Below are 21,430 nucleotides of genomic sequence, written 5' to 3' on the forward strand. Positions count from 1 at the left end.
TTTTTTTTAATTTATCTGTAGTAATATGCAAGAGTGTATTGAGTAATTATAATATTAAATATATATTATGTCAACACACGGAGTATATTAATATTACATAAGGAGCTTAAGCATATTATATTTTTTTATTAAGAAAATATAACTCGATATTATAAAAGAAAGAACGAAAATTAATTTATTTCACCCTGTTAATCAAGAATTAGTTATCAAATTAGTTCGATTTAACATAAAATTTAACATGAAAATCGTTTGACAAAGAATTAATTAAAAATAAAAAAATTAATTAATTAATCAGACTGATATAGTATTTTAGAAGTTAAACAGTTTAAAATAATAAACTACAAAAAAATAATTTTTAAAAAAAAGAATTTTTATCTATTAATATATTATTTTATTATATCCAATTAGGGGTGGCAACACTACCCGAACCCGCGGGTACCCACTCCGTCCCTACCCGCTCGGGGCGGGTAATTACCCGCCCCCGCACCGGGGCGGGTTTTAACGGGGCGGGTTCTTGGGCGGGGCGGGGCGGGGTCGGGTTTAGGTTGAACCCGCCCCTACCCGCCCCGGTATATATAATATATATGTAAATATATATATTTTTAATATATAATATATGTAACATGTATAAAATAATTAGTAAAATGATTAATAATATTTTATTATATATAAATTTTTACTTTAATTTATATTATGTATGTAAATGGTGGTTATATAATTTTTAAAATTTAATTTTATTTGTTGGATTTAATAATTATAGGGGCGGGTAGGGGTGGGGCGGGTACCCGCAGGAACTGGTTAGGGTTTAACATTTTACAACCCGCGTGTAGGGCGGGGCGGGTTCGATGCGGGTTTTCTGTAGGGCGGGGCAAGGTCGGGTAGAGCAAAAACCCGCCCCTACCCGCCCTGTTGCCACCCCTATATCCAATTAAATCCTAGTTGAATTATGATTGAATTTTTGAACATCTAATTCTACCGATTTAATGACCGGTTGGGATTTCAAACCACATATGTGACCTTTGTTGAAAGTTGAAACTACTAATAAAAATAACGGTAACAAATGAGTTCAATTTATTTATTTATTTATTTAAGTACTTACCTTTTTTCCCCCTTTAACCCAAATGGAGTATGGATAACGATTAACGACGCTTAACGTTCTGAACTTCTGATATCCCTGTGACCAACGAAACCCAACACATTGGACTTTCCAATTGAATTCCAATGGCTTTGAAAACTTGCTTCACTCTTCTCCACCATTCACAACACTCTTCTTCCAGAATCTTCTTCTCAATCCCCTTTTTCAATTCTGCTACCTGCATTCTTCACAATGAACCTCACAACAACCACATCCTGCATTTCTCAACATTTTTTACTAAGAGGAAGCTCAATCTTGCTCTTCTTCTCACAACTTTTCTTTCGAGCAATTTATCAAACACTAGTGGTGCATTGTTGATGGCTCAAGAGTTGGACTTGGAGCTTCACAGATACACTGATTCCAAGGAAGGTTTCACTCTTCTTATACCCTCTTCTTGGACTAAGGTAAAATTATTTACCCATTTTCTTAGAATTCAAACTTATTATTAACCTTAATCTTTGATAAGCTTTTTCTACTGTGAAGAATTGCGTATGTTTTCCTCTCTGTTTGGTATGATGTGTTGGAAAATGATTCAATAGAGTTAAATGGAAATGGAATGAGGTAGGTAAAATATTGAGTTAAAATCTAGCTGTTAGTGTGTAACTCTTTTACACAGACATTTAATCGTGTGCTGTTGCATAGATCAAATTGGTTTCTTGTTGAGATTGAGGTGTAGAAGTTAACCACTTTTTGTTTTATCTATATAGCAATAGTTTGATTTGATATTAATTTAGAAGAATTTTGCATTGAAAATGCATAAAATTTAAACTTAGATGAAATGGAAATGGAATAATAGTATTGGATGAAACTGAACATCATATTTCGTAAAAAGTAGTTATTTATTCCCGCCAAATTACAACACTTTCCATTTACATTGTAACATCTTTGCTGCTCTGGTTTGCAATGAATAGGTTGATAAAGCTGGGGCAACTGCTCTGTTTCAAGATGCAAGTATGGGGAGCAACAACATTGGGGTTGTCGTGAACCCAGTTCGTCTTGCAAATCTTGGAGACTTTGGGAGCCCCGAGTTTGTAGCTGATAAGCTTTTACAAGCAGAAAGGCGTAAGGTAAGGTTCTTGTTTCCATTGCTGGAACTTTCTATGACCAATGCAAAATTTGAGTCAAGTGTTGATGATATTGATTAGAACAATCTCCCTGTACTTGTAGCATAACAACATAAGCAAGGAAGAATGAGCTGAAAGATTTACCCTGGATTAGTTTGACTCTGTTGTGAACATCATTTTGCTAATACTAAGCACCAAGACACTAAAGGCTAAACTAACTAATTGGCTAAAATTGTCTTCTCTGTTTCTTTCATTACATTATATAATAAAAAGGACTCTAGAACCTTCCCTTCCTATCACAAACTATTGGCACCTCACTTGTGATCTAAGCCTCTAAAGTATTCCTCCCTATAACTATTTATTTTTATCCATAGTAGATTCTTCGTTGATCTTTATTTAATTAAATCAAAAGTAGCAATGATCATAGATGTTAGTGAAACATTGCTTCCATATTTATGACAAAAGGAATAATGGCCATTACATATAGTTTGCTATGCATTTAACAACTAAAGTAAGAAGGCAAAAAGCTTATTTCTCTGAAATAGTGAAATGTTCCTTCTGTGTTCATAATTTTCTTTGATCCTAGGGGATAATCAAATGTCTATGTGACTGTATATTATTTGAACTTGTGTGTATTATTCTCCTCATATTCAGGAAAGTACAAAGGAAGCTGAATTAATTGCAGCTTCAGAAAGATCAGGAAATGGAGGTTTGCAAATTTATGAATTTGAATATACCATTGATAGTACTCGTGGAGGAAAGAAGAGGATATTTTCTGCAGCATTTGTGACCTCAAAGAAACTCTATCTTCTTAACATTGTTCATTCTGATAAACCAGAGAATCCTCTTGAACCATATAAAAGAATGATTTTAGAGCAAGTTCTCCATTCCTTTAATGCAGCAGCTTAAAACTTTGAAATGAATATCTCATTTCTTCTCTGATTATTCTCCCTCTCTTGAGTTTTGGTTCTTAAAATATGGCAACTGATTTATGTTCAGTCTTGGTTGAAAGTCATAAAAATCAACCAGACTGAAATTCTAGTGTATAGATTTTATATCACTATGTTTTAACTTACATAGCTACATATTACTTGAACAGTTGAACATTATATCTTTTCAAAAGAGAAAATACTGCAGTAGGTGTGTAATTATTTTCAACAAAGATAAAAACGTTGATTGCATGAACAAATTATTTTTAGAAGATTATAGTTAACGAGATCTCAACTAGGTTTAATTCATAGGCATAGACTTACGCTTTCCACTTATCCTTCCTCCCTTAAGCTATTTATGAAGAAGGCGAAAAAAACACGTAGTTATGTAACTGTAAACCGAAATCTAAATATTTTGGCTCAGAAATATTGTTGGTTAAATCATAGTTTGAATTTTGGATATAGTTAGCTGTGTAAGTAAGAGTGTCAAACAAATTGGTCTATTAATGCAGTTCGTTTAGATCTATTATAGATTTAAATGGATGAACTAATTATATATCAAATATATATGGATATTTAAAATAAAAGTTTTATCTATTTTTTTTTTTAAATCTATCAAACTAAACGGGTCAATATTTTTTTTTGAATTTGTTATCTAAATAGATAACTTGTAATTAAAGCATGTGTATAAGGAGGGAAAAGAGGATCAGATTGTTGGCTACTTGGCTTGAGAAAGCTTGAAACCTCACCCAATTCTGTAGATATCCCAAATTATTGCAGATGATTTTAGAGGGACACACTATTCCGATTAGAAAAGGAATAATAAATATTATTAATTAAGTTAATTACATAATTTAAAATTATGAATAATTTTTTAAATAATAATAAAAAATAAGATCACTATTTTTATATTCTACAAAATTTATAAAAAAAAAATTATAATAAATTAACTCTAAATAAATTATATATTAAATTTGTAAAAAAAATATACATTAGATATTATACGTAATAATATAATATATTATCTTATGACTAATTATACATTAGATATTATTCCTTTCTCTTGAATTTTGGTTCTTAAAATATGACAATTGATTTATGTTCAGTCTTAGTTGAAAATCATAAAAATCAACCAGACTGAAATTTATGTTCAGATTAAATATTTTGCACCAAATTAATTTTTTTTGTTATTGAAATTAAAAAAATTGAGTTGTTAATCAATTCTGAATTCATATTTAAATTTGAATAAAAATAAAGTATTATTTTAAATCTTATCTCACTAATCAGACTTAATTTAAAAATAAAAATTATTTTGTACACTATATTATTGGATAATATGATCATTTGCCAAATAAAATAAACCAAAAAAAAAAACACTAGTTATATATTTTAGAAAACAAATTTAAATTTTTTTTATATCGAATATATGAGAATCTTTTTGATGTATTTAAAACTTTCTACATTTACATATAACACGAAAACAAAAAATCTTAAAATGAATTTAAATATGAAATTTTTGAAATAAAATCTTTTCTATTTTTAATCATAATCTAATCTAACTAACATACTCTAGCTAACAAGTGAACTTTATATAAATGTATTCACTTATATAAATGTTGTATTTAAAAAAAAAATCCAAGCAAGAAGCTAGTTAAGAAGACGAAAAAGTTACTTAAAAGCAAGAATGAGTCCAGAGAAAATCAGACTGAAATTAATTCGTTCCACCCAATTAATTAAAAATTGTCATCAAATTAGTTTGGTTTAATATAAATCGTTTGACAAAAAATTAATTAAAAATAAAAAATTGACTAACTAGTCAAACTGATATAGTATTTTAATAGTTCATCAGTTTAAAATAATAAACTACAAAAGATTTAATCTTTTTAAAAAATATATATATCTTTTATATATTAATATATTATTTTATTATATAAAATAATAAACCACAAAATATATATCTTTTTAAATCTTTTGAACATTTAATTCTACGGTTTGGTTTTCAAACCTCAAACATGGCATTTATTGAAACTACTAATAAAAATAAAAATAACGGTAACAAATGAGTTCAATTTTTACAATTAACGCGCTTAACGTTGTCATGTCCCTGTGACGAATGAAACCCAACACATTAGACTTTGCAATTCAATTCCAATGGCTTTGAAAACTTGCTTCACTCTTCTCCACCATTCACAACACTCTTCTTCCAGAACCTTCTTCTCAATCCCCTCTTTCAATTCTGCTAACTTCATTCTTCACAATGAACCTCACAATAACCACATCCTGCATTTCTCAACATTTTTTACTAAGAGGAAGCTCCATCTTACTCTTCTTCTCACGACTTTTCCAGAACCCAGTTTGTCTTGCAAATCTTGGAGACTTCGGGAGCCCCGAGTTTGTAGCTGATAAACTTTTACAAGCAGAAAGGTGTAAGGTAAGGTTCTTGTTTCCATTGCTGGAACTTTCTATGACTAATGCAAAATTAGAAGAATCTCCCTGTACTTGTACCATAACAACACAAGCAAAGGAAGAATGAGCTGAAATATTTACCTTGGATTACTTTGACTCTGTTGTGAACATCATTTCGCTAATACTAAGCACTAAGCACAAATTGTCTTCTCTGTTTCATTCATTACATTATATAATAAAAAGGACTCTAGAACCTTCCCTTCCTTTCACAAACTATTGGCACCTCATCTGTGCTCTATAGTATTCCTATAATTATTTATTTTTATCCATAATAGTTTCTTGGTTGATCTTTACTTAATTAAATCAAAAGTAGCAATGATCAAATTGGTTTCTTGTTGATATTAATTTAGAAAAATTTTGCATTGAAAACATAATATTTAAATAGAATCAACTCTTTTATTTGTTATTTTTATTTAAATAGATAAATTGTAATTAAAGTATGTTGTATAAGAAGTGAAACAGAGTATCAAAAAAAGAAAATATTATGTAATCTAAATGAGTCAAATTTACTATTCCGATTAGTTACAATAACAATAATTTGTTATTGTTAATTTAGATGAATTTTGCATTGAAAACATAAAATTTAAATAGAGTCTTTTTTTTATTTTTTATTTTTATTTAAATAGATAATTTGTAATCAAAGTATATTGTATGAGGAGCAAAACAGAGTATCAAGAAAAGAAAATATTATGTAATCTAAATGAGCTAAATATACTCTCCCGATTAGTTATAATTATGTAATTTCTTCTCTTTGAGCTTGAATTCCGTTTATCTAAAAAAAAATAATTTAAATCAATATTTAATGCCTTTTGTTTTTGAGAGTCTTTTGTTTTAATTAAAAATTATCTAAATTTACATAATACAAAAAGATAAAAAATCCATTTAATTTTTCCATAAACTGCTGGCCCTAGACTTCTCTATAAAATTAAATTCACACTCTCTATGTTAAAAAGTGAAGCTTACATAAATAAATACTATATCTAAAAATAGGAAACCAAGAAAGAAGAAGAAGAAATAGGAAACCAAGAAAGAAGAAGAAGAAGAATGAGTGACGAGCAATCAGATTCCGCAATGATGAATCCGTGGGATATCAGTGACCCGTGTGATATGATAGACTTTTATGCCGATGAACCACCGCAGTTTCAGTTTGAGTCTCCGCCTCTGCCTGAGCCCGTCTGGAATGGGGACGAAAACAATGTAGGTGATCCCCAGCCCCAGCCGTGTGCCATGGACGTGAGTGTTAATCAACCACCTCAGCCGGTTATTGATGATGGTTTCCCGGAAGCTATGAAGAGAACAGAGCACTCTTGGGGAAGCCCATCATCTGGTTATCAACCACATCAGTCTCAGCCTCAGTCATGTGCCATTGATGTGTGTGGTAATCAACCACCTCAGCTACCGTCTCAACCACCTCAGCTACCGCCTCAGCCTCAGCCTCAGCCTTGGTCTTGGCCTGGGTCTCAGCCTCGGTCTGGGCCTCGTTCTCAGCCTTGGTCTCGGTCTCGGCCTCGGCTTCTTTCTGAGCCTCGGCCTCAGTCTGAGACGGATATAGTAAGGACGGCGACCGATGAGTTTTTCGCTGACACATGTGGTTATCCCCCATCTCAGCCTCAGCCTCAGCCTCAGCCTCAGCCTCAGACTGAGTGGGATACCAGGGACATGTTCGAGCTGATTCCCAATGTCGGTGGTCATCAACCACTTCAACCTCAACCTCCGGTCTGGACTTGGGAGGAGAACAAAGCTTTTGAGTCTGTTATTACCAGTTGTTTTCAGGATGCTCTACAAAACCACCGGGAGGCAGTGGCTGCTCGTCTCCCCGGCAGGACCCCGGCACAGCTGCAAGAACGCTTTCAGAAGCTGATAAACGACATCAGTGCCATCCATAACGGTTATCCTACAAACACTCCTCTCAATGCATCTGATAACATGACCATCATGATGGAATACAACCCTCTCTCCATCCCCATCATCAATCCACCACCATTACCGCCTTATTCGACTGATCATCATAACAGGTCGGTAATCTCAATATTTTCATTCTCTTCTTATTTCGCAAGGTTTATTTCTCGTATTCTTTCTTTCTTTTGGTTTACTTATTCTATATTTCCTTTTTCTTATAAGTTTTATGAACAAACCTAATAAACAATGAACCTTTTTTTTCCTTTGATTTGTTTTTGAAATAAATAAAATATTTTAAAATGGAGATGATCAAATATATAAATATTTTTGTTTACATGAAATTCATTGATTATCATATTTTGTTTATTATCATGGCAGGGAGGAGGTACTGCCGGCTGCAGAGGAGGAGGTCGTGCCAACTGCAGAGGAGGAGGCCGCACCAACGAATTCAGGATGTCATTGGACCCTAGATGAACATAGGTATTTATGATTATATTACTTCTTTTTGCCTCTTATTTATTTATTTATTTATTTATTTATTTATTATCTAGTTGAATAAAAAAAAAGTGAAGCAACTAGTATCAACATATAGAAGCACTTCTCTTGATTTAGATATATCTCTAACTTGTGATGATTGTATGTTGTCTACAATATATAAGTAGCACTTCTTTTTTGTAAGATTGATTCATTGCTTTCTTGTTAATTAAAGGTTTCATACTTCAATGTTTTTGTGTATCAATAACTAGCAATTTGAGCGAGTTCTAAAGTAATTTTTGTTGATTGTTAAATTTATTTTTGTTTTGATCGTGGTTGGCATAATAAGGTTTTTGGTTGGACTGAAAACCAAAAAAGAAAAAAAAATTGTTTGATATCTAAAAATATTGTTACTAATTAAATAGTTTATATTTTTGTTTAAAAATTTTTAGTATAAAATTTGTTAATAGTTATTTCAAAAATCATATTTTGGTAGGTTATTTCTTAGAGGGTACGAAGAAGAAGGTAAACACTGGAAAAGAATTTCAGAATATTATGTAAAGACAAAAACTTCTAGTCAAATTGCCAGTCATGCTCAGAAATATTTTAAACATCAAAAAGACTTGGCTAAAGGAAAAAAGCTAAGAAAAAGTATTTTTGATGTAATTTGATCATCGTAAGTCATTTCTTTACTCTCAATTAGTTAGTCTAATTCAATTTCTACTAATATAGAAAATATTTAATTGGCTATTTTAAACTCTTTTAAGTTATTATTCATGATAGTTACACTATTTTAATTGTTTTTCAATGTAGAAATTGTGCCATATTCCGAGGTTTTTAATGGATGGAGGAGGCTTTGCTTAAAGGAGGAAGAACATGTAAATGGTTGCAACATATCTAGTTCGAGTTAATTGTTAGCTAGTTTTGTAAATCAATATAGATGTAATTGTGATTCATAACATTTTTATCAATAATATTTGATTTTCTAGTTCTCTGGCCTTGATGGCAATGCCGAAGAGGACGGTGAACTAGATTTTATCAAAAGTCTTGATGGCTACGCCGAAGGGACTTTTGGTAAAAAAGATGTATTTTTAAAAAATTATTAGCTTTAAATGTATTAATTAAACAGATATATTAAAATTTTTTAAAAGTATTTCATCCATAAAAATTAGTTATAAAATATTTTTAGTTAATTTTATACTTTTATTAATGATTACTTCTTTTTCATATTTTATTTGGTTGTCATTGAAGTTGAGAGTTAGTATAAAAAGAACTTGACACTAATTAGATTATAAACAAAATATTTCATGACCAAAAAAAAAAAAAAAAAAAAAAAAAAAAAAAAAAAACAAAATATTTGATACTAATTAGCTTGTTAAGTATTTACACAATTACTCCAATTAACTTGTTGTGTGCTATATTTACATGATGCCAGTAACAAAATTTTGTTTTATTAATATTATTATTATTTTTTTATGAACGAGAATAAGTGACTTTTGTAATAACACTTTTATTGTTCTTATTTATCATGAAAATCATATTTACCAAATTATATATATATATATATATATATATAACCCCCACAATTTTCACAATTAAATTAAAAAAATGTTGGTCTTACAAAGCTGCTCAATTGCTTCTACATCCAAACAAACCCAAAAATAAAGCAACCTAAAGATGGCTAAAATATCACAAGAGTAAATTAATAACAAATCAAGAGTTCAAGACAATGATATCTCCGAACCAAAATGCCAGAAGTAAAATGCGTATTTTGTCATTTTGATAATGGTCTTCCCTAGCGGATAGGCAGCTGAGATTGAATGCAAAAAGTGAAGAGTTAAGGAGATATTTCATGCTGATATTGATCTGCCAAAGAAAAAGGAGAAGATGGAAAATGTCAAATTAGTCTTAGAATGAAATTAAGTAGATATAAAAGGAGAAGTTTGTTTACCTTTGTTTCTAAATTGCACAAAGGAGTGTGTAATGCTCACTGAACACTGTTGCAAAAAAAAAAAAAAGTTCATTCAAGCTCTGAGAAATTATAAATATGGTTACAAATATATGTAAAAATATCGGATTACAGATTGATATGGAAACACATTAACTGTGACTAGCTAGGAGTATAAATGAAACAAACACAAGAAAACAAAATCTTGATTTAGATAAAATTGTATTGGTCTTTCATCTCTGGCGTCAATGCTTGGTTATGGAACCAACAATCAAGAGGACTCTACTTCCTGCCAAAGCCACAAACACAATGTCATACAAATTTTAAATGTGTCATATCAAACGGTTAAAATATAGATGTATGAACTATATGCAAAAATGATTTGATGATGACATGTTTCATATAATGTTAGAGCAGTAAACTACTTCCTCTTGCATGTTTTGGATGTTGGAACAATCAATCCTCTCTTCTCTAAACTTTTATATCGATCCTTTATAAGGGTACAACAACCCAACATATATGTCATGGAAATTGAAAAGTTACTTGGATGTTTTAAAAACTCAGAAAACAGATAACAAAAGGTAAGCAAGAGAATTTTTACAAGCTTACCTTAAGCTTCTGGATGGATCCATTTATTCCGTCGACTAGGAGAACTTGAAGGGGAGCAGGCTCAAACTTATTAACGAATTGTGATAAATATACACTCACAAAGAATTGTGTATGGAATAATATGTGTTAGGTCAAAACCACTGAAGTACTCTTAGCATGTTCTCTCATTCGAATAACTAAGATTTTGATGGCAAATTAAAATAAATAGAAAGCCTACTTACTTGTGCTTTCCTAAGCGTGGTGGCCGTGCCTTTAACCTATCTTAGCATATTCTTCTGCTTTTCCTCATCTTCTTGCTTGATTTCCTCCGTAATTTCAGGTATGCTGTAACCAGAAGAATCAACACAGCTCAAATATCACGCTTTGTCGTGTTTGAAAACATAGAAAAAGATCAATTCATACTACCTGTCAATTTCTTTCGACAAGTCCTCCAACTTCTTAGCTTCTGCTTCTTTTTTCTGTTGTTCTTTGTGCCTGAGTCTCTTGTTCAACTCAACTCTAGTGACCCTCTTTGTTTTGATAGGCCTGTTGGATGAATATTCAAGCAATACAAATATATCAGATTTTTAGTTGGGATGTATGGAACCTATTTACAATCACAAGCATAATATGAGTCAACATAAAAAATAATAATAAATAAAAAAGCAATAAAATGACCATAAAATATCTTACAAGATATAATGATACTTTAGCCACTTTATCTGATCTTGTCATCTTAGTGATAAAGTTGTGTGAATTGCTAAGTTCAGAGGATATTGGAAATTAAATTTTGAGGGTTCATACATTTTCATAAATCATAATCCTTTAGAAGCTCTTCAACCTAACACAAAAATTTTAAAAGGGTCAAAGACAAATTCACTCACAATATATACTGATTATAAAAATCAATCAAGTCCTGATGCACCAAATACATCGGACATCTAATCATCTAACCAAGATTGTATACTTTACTTTTTGGAACTGGCCTTGACTTGGGTTTTAGAGTAGAAAGAATCATTAGAATTTGGTTTATGTTTAAAATTGTCACTAAAGGCATAATTCACATGGGGAGGCTATGGTCCTTGCAAGCATTTGCCAATGTTAGCACACCAACAACATCAACACCAATAGATTCTGTTTTGTTAGCCTCAAACCACTTCAAATTAAATGCACTAGTGAAATCATCAACATTAAAAACATGAGTAGGCGTAATAGTCTCAATATCGACCTAGATTCATGACCTATCTTCTAAGCTCCCATTTCCAAACTCAAAGGGTATTATCACTTGATTATGACAAATTTATAGAAATATTTATAAAAATTATTGTCACACTGCAATTTACAACTTGGTTTAGATATTCTGATATTGAATGGAATATACTAAAAAGATTCTCTATTGAGCTTTCTCTTCTTTTTCCATAAATCAAAACAATCAATTTAATTAGTAGAAAAAACTAAGAGCAGAGTGAGCAAAAAATCAGAACCAAAAAAAAAACCATGAAGAGAAAACCAGAAGTGAAGGTGCAAAGCAGAAGGACAGAAGAGCCCCTTTGTAAACAGGTGAAAACCTAGCAGAAAAAAAAGAAGAAAAATAAACCACAATCCAAATAAAGAAATAAAGGAAGAAGGAGAAGAAGAACTTGCGGCGGGCATGGTGGAGAATGCTCGTGTCGCTACGCTGATCTGGCAGAGCAGAGGGAGCAGAAGAAGCAGAGGAGCTAGCAGAGCGTAGAAACTTTGGGGAGGTGCAGAGACGGTGATGGATGAGGGAAAGAAAGAGCAAATAGCGGCTTCTCTCCAATGAGCGGCTGTTTTTGAAACCGACTCCAATAAAGCACTGCTACATATTTTGCGATACGATAATATTCCTTATTGGATTGAAAAACCAAAAAGAAAAAGATTTTTTTTTTTGTGACTAAAAAAATTATTTGATATATAAAAATATCAATGCTTTTTTTTTTTTACCAAAAAATAGAAAAATTCGAACCCACAACTTCTTAGGTGAATATGGAAAAACTATATCATTTAAACTATAATGTTTAAGTGTAATTTTTAAAAATTTATTTAAGTATTTGTAGAAAAATTAAAAAAATGACTTATTTCGTAATAAAAAATTTTATATCACATTTTTTTAAAATAAATATTTTCATAACTAAAAAATCAAATACAAAATAACTTATTTATAAGTAATTTTTAATATAAATATTTATTATTTAATTATTTTTTTAAAAAAATTTAATTAAACTATTTATCCAAGTGAAGCTACATCACATGAAACTTAAAAAGAAAAATAAAAAAAATATTTATGACATAACGTTATAACCAATACTTGGTATTTTTTTCAATTAAATAATTTAACTATTTTATTTACCGAATTATATATTTTATAATATATTTATCAATTTTCATAATATGATTTATCTCATTTATAGTATAAATAAAATGAGTTTGGCCAATGAGTAATAGTTCAAATGGTATAGACTCCCCATACTCAATTAAGAGGTGAGTTTGAGTCTCCTATCTTTCCAAATTTTGAGCCAATGAGTAATAGCTTAAATGACATAGACTCCCCATACTCAATTAAGAGGTTGCGGATTCGAGTCTCCTATCTTTTCAAATTTTTACAAACAAGATATTTAAAATTCGAGTCTCCTATCTTTCCAAATTTTTACAAACAAGATATTTAAAATTTGAAAAACATATGTATTATTATAAAACAAATTACGATTCAAATAATATCAATTAGTACTTAGAAAGTTTAGTGAAAGAAATTAAAACAAAAATTATGTTTAAAAAATTAATACTCAAAAAGAGTACATATAAAATTTTAAATTAAATTATAGAATGAATTAGATTATTTAAATTTAAAAAAAAAACTTTTATGTATTCAAGTTACATAATAAAAATAAATACGATAAATTAAATAAATCATGTAATGTAAAATAATAAATATACTATAAATTACTTATTTTAATAAAAAAAATAATTAAATTATTTATTTAAAAAAAATCCCATACTCGTTCGCCACCCTTCCCTTAATTGTTTAGTTAGTCCCTACTAATTATAAAAATATTTAATTAGTTATTTTAATTTTTTTAAAGTTTAAATTATATTATGTATCCTAATTATACTATTTAAACTTTTTTTTATACAGGAATAGCTCCATAATTTGAGTTTTAATTGATGAGACCATTTTTGTGAGGATGAATTTGCTAAATAGAAAAAAATACTGCTCAAATAAAAAAATCATCTATATTAATCGACTTAATAATCATTAGTTTAAAACGCACTAATTAAACGAACATACAAAAAGAACTTGTGAAATAGAAATTATTTATTTTTTAATAAACATTTAAATTAATCTTCTAACGAATTTTAAATTAGATACTTTAATTCACTATAAAATTTTATTTTAAAAAATTTTGGAGAATAAATTGAATATTTACTCTAAAATATTTTGGTAACTTTTTACTGTTATTATTAATTATCTTGTACTCTGCTCTGATTGTTGTTAAAAAGAATTGATTATTAATATAAGAGTTTGGACTAAAGATGTCAAATAGATTGTTCAATGGAAGCTAATTATATATATAGGTCTTTAAAATAGAAATTGGCCTGCTTAAAAAAAATTTGTCGAGTTAAAAGGTCTTTTTATTTTTTTTTTTTTTTTTAATAGACAATTTTTAACTAAAAAAACAAATAAAATAATAAATTTTTGGATACTTATCAACTTTGGGTTAAATATTTGAGATATTTTGATTAAAATTTGACATATTTAAGTTAGGTTATTAAAAAAATTATCAAAAGCATTAAAAATAAATTAAACGAGAATGATTAAAAAAAAAAGTTAAACAAGTTAAATGGACCAATTTATTTATTTTGTAGGATAATCTATTTAATTCATATATTAACCAAATCCATTAAACATCTTATTTTTATAGACTTATTTTTACAATAAAAAACTTATACACACTCACACTCACACTCATTTGAAATAATTAAATGGGTCAAGTCATTAAATTCAGCTCATTTTAAACGGTATTGCTTGTAGTCCAAGTATTCTTTACTTCTGATTCAGTCAAATAAATCTTATCTTGTAGAGTGTTAATGGTTTCGATGATTCTTTCATGTTTAATTTATATGAGGTATGGTCAAATATCGTTACTAATTAAATAGTTTATGTTTTTATTTAAAAAATTTTAGTATAAAATTTGTTAATAGTTATTTCAAAAATCATATTTTGGTAGATTATTTTTTAGAGGGTACCAAAAAGAAGGTTTACACTGTAAAAGAATTTCAGAATATTATATAAAAACAAAAATTTCTAGTCAAATTGCCAGTAATTCTCAGAAACATTTTTTACATAAAAAAGAATTGGCTAAAAAAAAAAACTAAGAAAAAGCATTTTTATATAATTTGATCATCATAAGTTATTTCTTTACTCTCAATTAGTTAGTCTAATTCAATTTCTACTAATATAAAAAATATTTAATTGACTATTTTAAACTCTTAAGTTATTATCCATGATAGTTACACTATTTTAATTGTTTTTCAATATAGAAATTGAGCCCTATTTCGAGGTTTTTAATGGATGGAGGAGGATTTGCTTAAAGGAGGAAAAACATGTAAATGGTTTAAAGATTTTTATTTAGGTTGCACATATCTAGTTCGAGTTAGTTGTTAGCTAGTCTTGTAAATGAACAATGACTGGAAGATAGGTTTGAAAAAATAATGATGTAGGAAAATGCAATCATTATAGATGTAATTGTGATTCATAACATTTTTATCATTAATATTTGATTTTCTAGTTCTCCGACCTTGATGGAAATGCTGAAGGGGACGGTGAACTAGATTTTATCGAAAGTCTTAATGGTCATGTCGAAGAGACTTTTGGTATAAATAATGTATCTTTTAAAAGATTATTAGTTTCAAATATATTAATTAAACAAATGTAGAAATTTTTTTAAAGTATTTCATCCATAAAAATTAATTATAAAATATTTTTATGTAATTTTATACTTTTATTATTGATTACTTCTTTTTTATATTTAATTTGGTTATCATTGAAGTTGAGAGTTAGTATAAGAAGAGCTTGACACTAATTAGATTATAGACAAAGTATTTGATACTAATTAGCTTATTAAGTATTTACACAATTACTCCAATTAACTTGCTGTGTTGTATTTATATGATGCCAGTAATAAAATTTTGTTTTATTAATGTTATTATTGCCTTTTTTGTATGAACGAGAATAAGTGACTTTTGTAACAACACTTTTGTTGTTCTTATTTATAGTGAAAATCATATTTACCATGATAACCTTAAATAAGAAAATGAAGACAAGATGTAATAAAATGATCTGTTGTTCATAGAAGAAAATTATTTTCATTCAACAAAAGGAGAAAAGAAAAGGCAAATTCATAGAATATACTTCAATTTAAGTTATATATTTTCCATGATATCTTTCTATGTTATATAGTGTGTACACTTTCTATATATAATTATTGAATAAATTTCTATGTAAGTTGTTTTATTTGATCACAGTAAATATGATTCACAATACTTGTTTGAATCTTATTAAGAGTTTATCTACTCCTTGAAGAGATCAGTTATTTTCATATTCATCGTCAACATCATTGAATTCTTTATTGAAATTGTTCATTAAATATGCCAGTTTTTTACTTGTCCTACATTATTGTCTTATTTTATCTATTTTTTTGTTCTCGTGCTTGAGTAGTGTTCAAGCCATTCTTTCTCTTTTGAATTCCCATTAATCTTTTTATGCCATTTTTCCTTGGAGAACGTTTGCCATAGGTATTTTTCTCAACTCCTTGCTTCACCTCTTTGTTTCATGGTAGAACCTTTATTCTTCGACTTGGCGCTTTAATTTTAGTGCATTATTCTTGTTATGATTCCAATAAACTAATTTAGCTACGAGAGTTTAATTTAATTTACACTTGAAACTATTTTGTTGCTGCATTACATCATCAGTTTTTACTTTTGTGGTAGGCAAGAGTCACTTCAATTTCTTTTTTACTTAGAATTCGATACATATGTTGCTCCTAATAAGCAACGAATGTTATTTATGCAGTTAAATAATTTTGGAAAAACAACAGCAGATGTCACCTTGCTTTTCACATGGACTGTAAGTGAAACTTTTTTTTGGACTATTTACTATTACACTGTTGGTGTTTTAATGTTTTATCCTATTCTTGGCCCTTGGAGTGCTTAATGCAAACAATTGATGTATGCATTCAGATCTGTGTTGGATGACACAACTTATTTTTTATTTTTTCTTTTATTATTCTTGTTAATTTTTCATAATTATATTTTTTATTACAATATTTTTCATCTCAAATTTTTTGAATGAAAAAAAATGTGAATAAATTAGATTTTCTGAATTTATTTTAGTTTATTACCAAATAGAATACAAGAACACAAAATTGTGTGTCTCTGTCCTTTATGTCTTGTTCTCAGTGTCTTGTTCTTAGAAACAAACGCAGCCTTGATATATGCATTCAGATTTCTGTTGGAGGACTTTCTGAGTTTACTGGCGATCATTCTAATTCAAAGATGTAAGAAAATTGTAACTTGTTCACCTTCTTTGTGAAAATCTCCCATTTGATTGCTTTTTATTCTAACATTCAAGACACATATTTTGTCATGCTAGGGTGAATGATAAAGTTATAATTTTTCACAATATTTCATTTAAACTTGAAAAATATTTATTCATTGTTTTGTTATATCAAGTTATTGGTTCCATCATGTTTTCTTCTCCTGGATAAAGCTAATTATTTTGTTCTAGCTTCTAAGCATTATATAAGACAAGCACTTGGATTTTCTTTTATTTGGGTATCATAAATAATTTCTTGTCAATTATGACAATTACAATGTTGAAGACTTCAAGTCCTGTCAAGCATCACTGTTTCATAATATTGGAAGCCTAAACAATTACCCCTTTTGAACTCTTAAAAATGATGTATCTTGTAAAGAAACTTAACAGGTGTTACACTAAATTCTATGGTACTAATGGCGATGCAGCTGCAAAGATTGCGCACGATGCTATTATCAGTAATACTCTCTGATGAGATACATTAAATTTTGTATTTGTATAGTTGGGATTCGAAACTCAATATTGAGAATTATATCTATAGATATATTTTTAAAGAGCCAGACTACGGATAAAATTTTCTCTTTTCTTTTCTGTTCTTTCTTTGATGTCAAAATTTAGATGATTTCCCAAAGCATGCACCATAGGTATAATTGCTAATAGCCTAATAGATTTCATGAATAACTTACTAAAGCTTCTATGAATTGGTGACATAGGGCACCGGCAATGGGAGGCTCAGATTGAAGACTGGCAAAGACCAATCCTTCAACACAAAAAAGACTTCCTTAGTGGTAATGCTCAGTTCTTTATTAACTTTCTTCTTGTACTTTAAAAATTCTGAAGCATTCCGAGTTGTGCAGGTACCCTACAACCCTTCTGAATTTATGTTTTTGGTGACTTACAACCCTTCTAAATGAGCTTTACTATCTCAATTCTGGATTCACAATTTGGACAGGTATTTCTCTAAAACATGGGTTTTATATATTAGCTAATTAAGCCATGTTTGTTTGCTTTAAACTTTTCAGACTCTGTATGATTATGTGCTATGAGTTATGACTGTCTTTGTCATCAATTTGTTACATCATTCTCTGTTTTGCAGATGGTTCAGGTCCAGTGCATAGTTCAGCTAGCTTAGAGGAAAGAAAATTTTCGCTGGATGGGTTCATATATGATTTAGAGAGTCCGAATTAGTTTAAAATATATTAATTAAACAGATATGTAAAATTTTTTTAAAAGTATTTTATCCATAAAAATTAGTTATAAAATATTTCTATGTAATTTTATACTTTTATGATTATTTTTTAAAAAAGAGTTGAGAGTTAATACAAGAAGAGTTTGAACACTCATTAGATTATAGACAAAGTATTTGACACTAATTATTGTTAAGTATTTTCAACAATGACCCTATTCACAGGAATCACTCCTCTATATGGTTCCAGCCTTCAATATGCAGGGCCTGCATCTCTTGTATGGGGATGGGTGGTGGTTTCTTTCTTCACTTGGTTTGTTGAGATTGCTATGGCTGAGATTTGTTCATCTTTCCCGGTGTGTAACTTCATTCTTCAATTTGGTATTATTTCTGTCTTGTAATGAATGATATAGCATCTTGGATATTCCAAAATCCTATAATGAAGTAAAAAATAGATGCTTTCAACTTCTTGAAATGTTAAATAGTGATTTTTTTTTCATTTAGTGTTAAGAAATATACTTAAGAGAAACTATTAGGAAGATACATAATTTCTCGGTTTGTTAAGGTTGATTTGAGATTGATAAAATCTGGTTTCTACTGGTATCATTGGCTTAAAGATCATGCTTTTCCCAATTTCAAATTTGGAACTCAATCAATTGTGTTTAAACAAATTAAATATGTTTTGTAATGAAATCAAGAGGGTATGGGTTCATATATGATTTAGAGAGTCCAAATTTATCGCCCCAGAGTGATAATGCTATTAACATTATTGAAAGATTTAGATCTGCACCCACTCCAACTGCATCAAAGTCAATTTCTTTATCTTGAAGGCATCGAGTATCCAATGTGGAATACCTTTGATGTTCATTTTTACTCATCTTTTGCACTGGTCATGCTTTTTCCAAACTTGAACTCAGTGTCCAAAGAGACTTTGCTGCGGCCATAATGATGCATGACCCTGAAAAAAAGGCAAACTCTAGTTGTTGGCTGAATGGTTCACAGAAAGGTTCTTGGTGCTGTTCCTCATGATATTGGAGTCAATGATCCATGGTTTGAAATAAATGGCTATAATCTTCATAACACAGCTATGCCTTATTTGCATGCTTTATTTCCATTGGTGTAACTTGTGAAGTAGGTTTGTTAGATTAACAACATATGAAGCTGCATGGTCCAAGGATGGACTTGGGTAAAGTACCTTATTACTCACAGAATGACAGAATCAGAAGGTTATTTCAGACATTTTAGTTCTCAATAAATTTTAACCAAATTAGTCTCTAACTTTTTATTTTCTTAGACGAATAAATTTTTACATCAAATTTTGATAAAGAATTAGACAAATTTATCCTATCATTATTTAATAAAGACACAACAGTTTTTAAAAGCTTTTAAATTTCTAAAATCAATCTCTCCATAAACAAATAATAAGGTTTGAAGACTGATTTGGTAATTAAAATTTATTGAAAATTAAAATGTCTTGGCTAAATACTTTTTAGAAACTGATTCAGATATTACTCAATAAAAAAACTCAAAATAAAGTTTTCTGTGTTTTATCATTTTTTATTTTTGAAATAGTTAATGAAAGTTGATTCTTCGGTTGAATCAACAGTTATGCTTTCCAAATTCCTAAAGCATGGAACACTAACAATAGATACAGATCTATGTGTTACATGCGCCTTTAGCCATGTGGGCAATGTAGTAGGCATTATCGAAACTAAAGCACACGTGGCATGAGATTAATGTTGATGTGAAGGAAGGTAATTTGTCTTTGTCAAGATACCATGCTGGTTTTTGCAAAGTGCATGTCTTCTGAAGACCAAGAAATCTGTGGCAGCTTATATATGATTCTACTTGCAAGAGAATGTTGTAGTCAAAGATTATTAGATTTAAACTTGTGCAATGCACCAAAAGAATGCAATAATATAAATGAAAATAATCTTTTGCATTAAAAAATAAAATATTTTAACCTTATCAAACTTTTTTATAAAATTATTTTAACTGATTTTTTTTATATGGATCAAAGTTTAGTGTAACACTCGGTTATTAAATTTTATTGTGTTTTTTAAAATTTTCAAGGCTGGAGACAATTCACAGGAGGCGAATTGTAGCAGCAGATTTTTTTTAAAAAAATTTATTTGTAGTAATACTACGGCCCGCATTGAGTTATTATAATATTAAATATATAATATACGGAGAGCGTATTGTCGATACAATGAGGCATATTGATATTACATAGGGAACGTATTGTATTTCTCTTATTATGAAAATATAAATGGGGTATTATAAAAAGAAAAACGGATATGTTTGGTTGAGTGTGAGTGGGAGTGTTTTTCTTTTAGAGTGTGAGTGTACACGTATAAAAATGGAAAGAGGTGTTAGTTTAAAAATATATATATTATAATGGTCAGATTTTTTTTTAAACATGTATGATTTTTATATGTAAAAATTCTTGTGATGTTATTCTTTTTGCAATAACATATGAGAAGTTTAAGAGTATATTTTGTAAATGTGTTGATAACCAAATATTAAGAAGAGTCACAAATATTCTTTACAGACAGCATGTGTTAGTATTTAGTGATTTCCTTTAGTTTTAAATAATGTATGTGCATAGCTGACGAAGCAAATATGTACGGAATGTTTTCGATCTATTAGCAAATACGAGCACAAGTGTCGGTTATCAAGTTATATGTTGAGTTTGAAGAATTGATGTTGATTTACCGGAGCCTAACATCGACTGGACTGAGCCAACTATATTTTATGCAAAGTGTATACAATATAGAACAAGTGGCGATTGACTTATCATGGTTAGTCTTATTAAAAGAAAATTTTGTTGGGTTATAGGGCAGTACAATGGTAGTCACCATGCACCAGAACTATCATTTCTCAAGATTATGCCAAGCTGAGCTCAAACATAATTGCACATTTCTTAAGAATATGCCAAGTTGAACTCAAACATAATTGCAGAGGTGATAAAGCTATTGGTCTAATTGTATTCATTAATTATATTATTTATATATCATTTTTTCTCTTTTAACAATTTATACTTTTTAATATTATTTAATTATAATATTATTAAAAATACATAGTGTTATCATAATTTATGAAAAATAAAATTAAATATTAATTTCAAT

The 21,430-nt window shown here is 29.2% G+C and overlaps 2 protein-coding genes and 1 long non-coding RNA gene across 8 annotated transcripts; 2 read left to right on the forward strand and 1 right to left on the reverse strand.

Moving 5' to 3' along the window:
- The first annotated feature begins 1,105 nt into the window (after window positions 1-1,105).
- On the forward strand, window positions 1,106-3,144 carry LOC107612543 (psbP domain-containing protein 2, chloroplastic). Its single transcript, XM_088497159.1, has 3 exons — window positions 1,106-1,539; window positions 2,047-2,202; window positions 2,854-3,144. The coding sequence occupies exons 1-3, from the start codon at window positions 1,222-1,224 to the stop codon at window positions 3,106-3,108; spliced, it is 729 nt and encodes a 242-aa protein (XP_088353285.1). The 5' UTR covers window positions 1,106-1,221; the 3' UTR covers window positions 3,109-3,144.
- Window positions 3,145-5,195: 2,051 nt separating this feature from the next.
- Window positions 5,196-9,160, forward strand: LOC148550018 (uncharacterized). Its single transcript, XM_088497310.1, has 4 exons — window positions 5,196-5,559; window positions 6,585-7,609; window positions 7,872-7,973; window positions 8,781-9,160. The coding sequence occupies exons 1-4, from the start codon at window positions 5,386-5,388 to the stop codon at window positions 8,806-8,808; spliced, it is 1,329 nt and encodes a 442-aa protein (XP_088353436.1). The 5' UTR covers window positions 5,196-5,385; the 3' UTR covers window positions 8,809-9,160.
- A 347-nt stretch (window positions 9,161-9,507) lies between these two features.
- On the reverse strand, window positions 9,508-12,350 carry LOC107612546 (uncharacterized). Of its 6 annotated transcripts, none has more exons than XR_015895957.1 (5): window positions 12,148-12,350; window positions 11,197-11,344; window positions 10,930-11,049; window positions 9,919-10,848; window positions 9,508-9,833 (listed from the first exon to the last, which is right to left on the reverse strand). It is a non-coding gene; the product is annotated as an uncharacterized LOC107612546 (long non-coding RNA). The 6 variants fall into 6 exon arrangements; XR_015895954.1 differs by having other exon boundaries at window positions 11,197-12,071; XR_015895958.1 differs by having other exon boundaries at window positions 12,144-12,350.
- Window positions 12,351-21,430: the final 9,080 nt, after the last annotated feature.

The sequence above is a fragment of the Arachis ipaensis genome, chromosome B8 (genome assembly GCF_059453495.1).
Source record: "Arachis ipaensis isolate K30076 ecotype BB chromosome B8, ASM5945349v1, whole genome shotgun sequence".
NCBI classification, from domain to species: Eukaryota; Viridiplantae; Streptophyta; class Magnoliopsida; order Fabales; family Fabaceae; genus Arachis; species Arachis ipaensis.

Bases quoted from the DNA above. Each gene is read 5' to 3' on its own strand.
- LOC107612543 (XM_088497159.1), top strand. From the start codon at position 1,222: ATGGCTTTGAAAACTTGCTTCACTCTTCTCCACCATTCACAACACTCT. The intron at 1,540-2,046 runs GTAAAATTATTT...TGCAATGAATAG, and splicing joins TACCCTCTTCTTGGACTAAG to GTTGATAAAGCTGGGGCAAC. The intron at 2,203-2,853 runs GTAAGGTTCTTG...CCTCATATTCAG, and splicing joins TACAAGCAGAAAGGCGTAAG to GAAAGTACAAAGGAAGCTGA.
- LOC148550018 (XM_088497310.1), top strand. From the start codon at position 5,386: ATGAACCTCACAATAACCACATCCTGCATTTCTCAACATTTTTTACTA. The intron at 5,560-6,584 runs GTAAGGTTCTTG...ATCTAAAAATAG, and splicing joins TACAAGCAGAAAGGTGTAAG to GAAACCAAGAAAGAAGAAGA. The intron at 7,610-7,871 runs GTCGGTAATCTC...TTATCATGGCAG, and splicing joins TCGACTGATCATCATAACAG to GGAGGAGGTACTGCCGGCTG.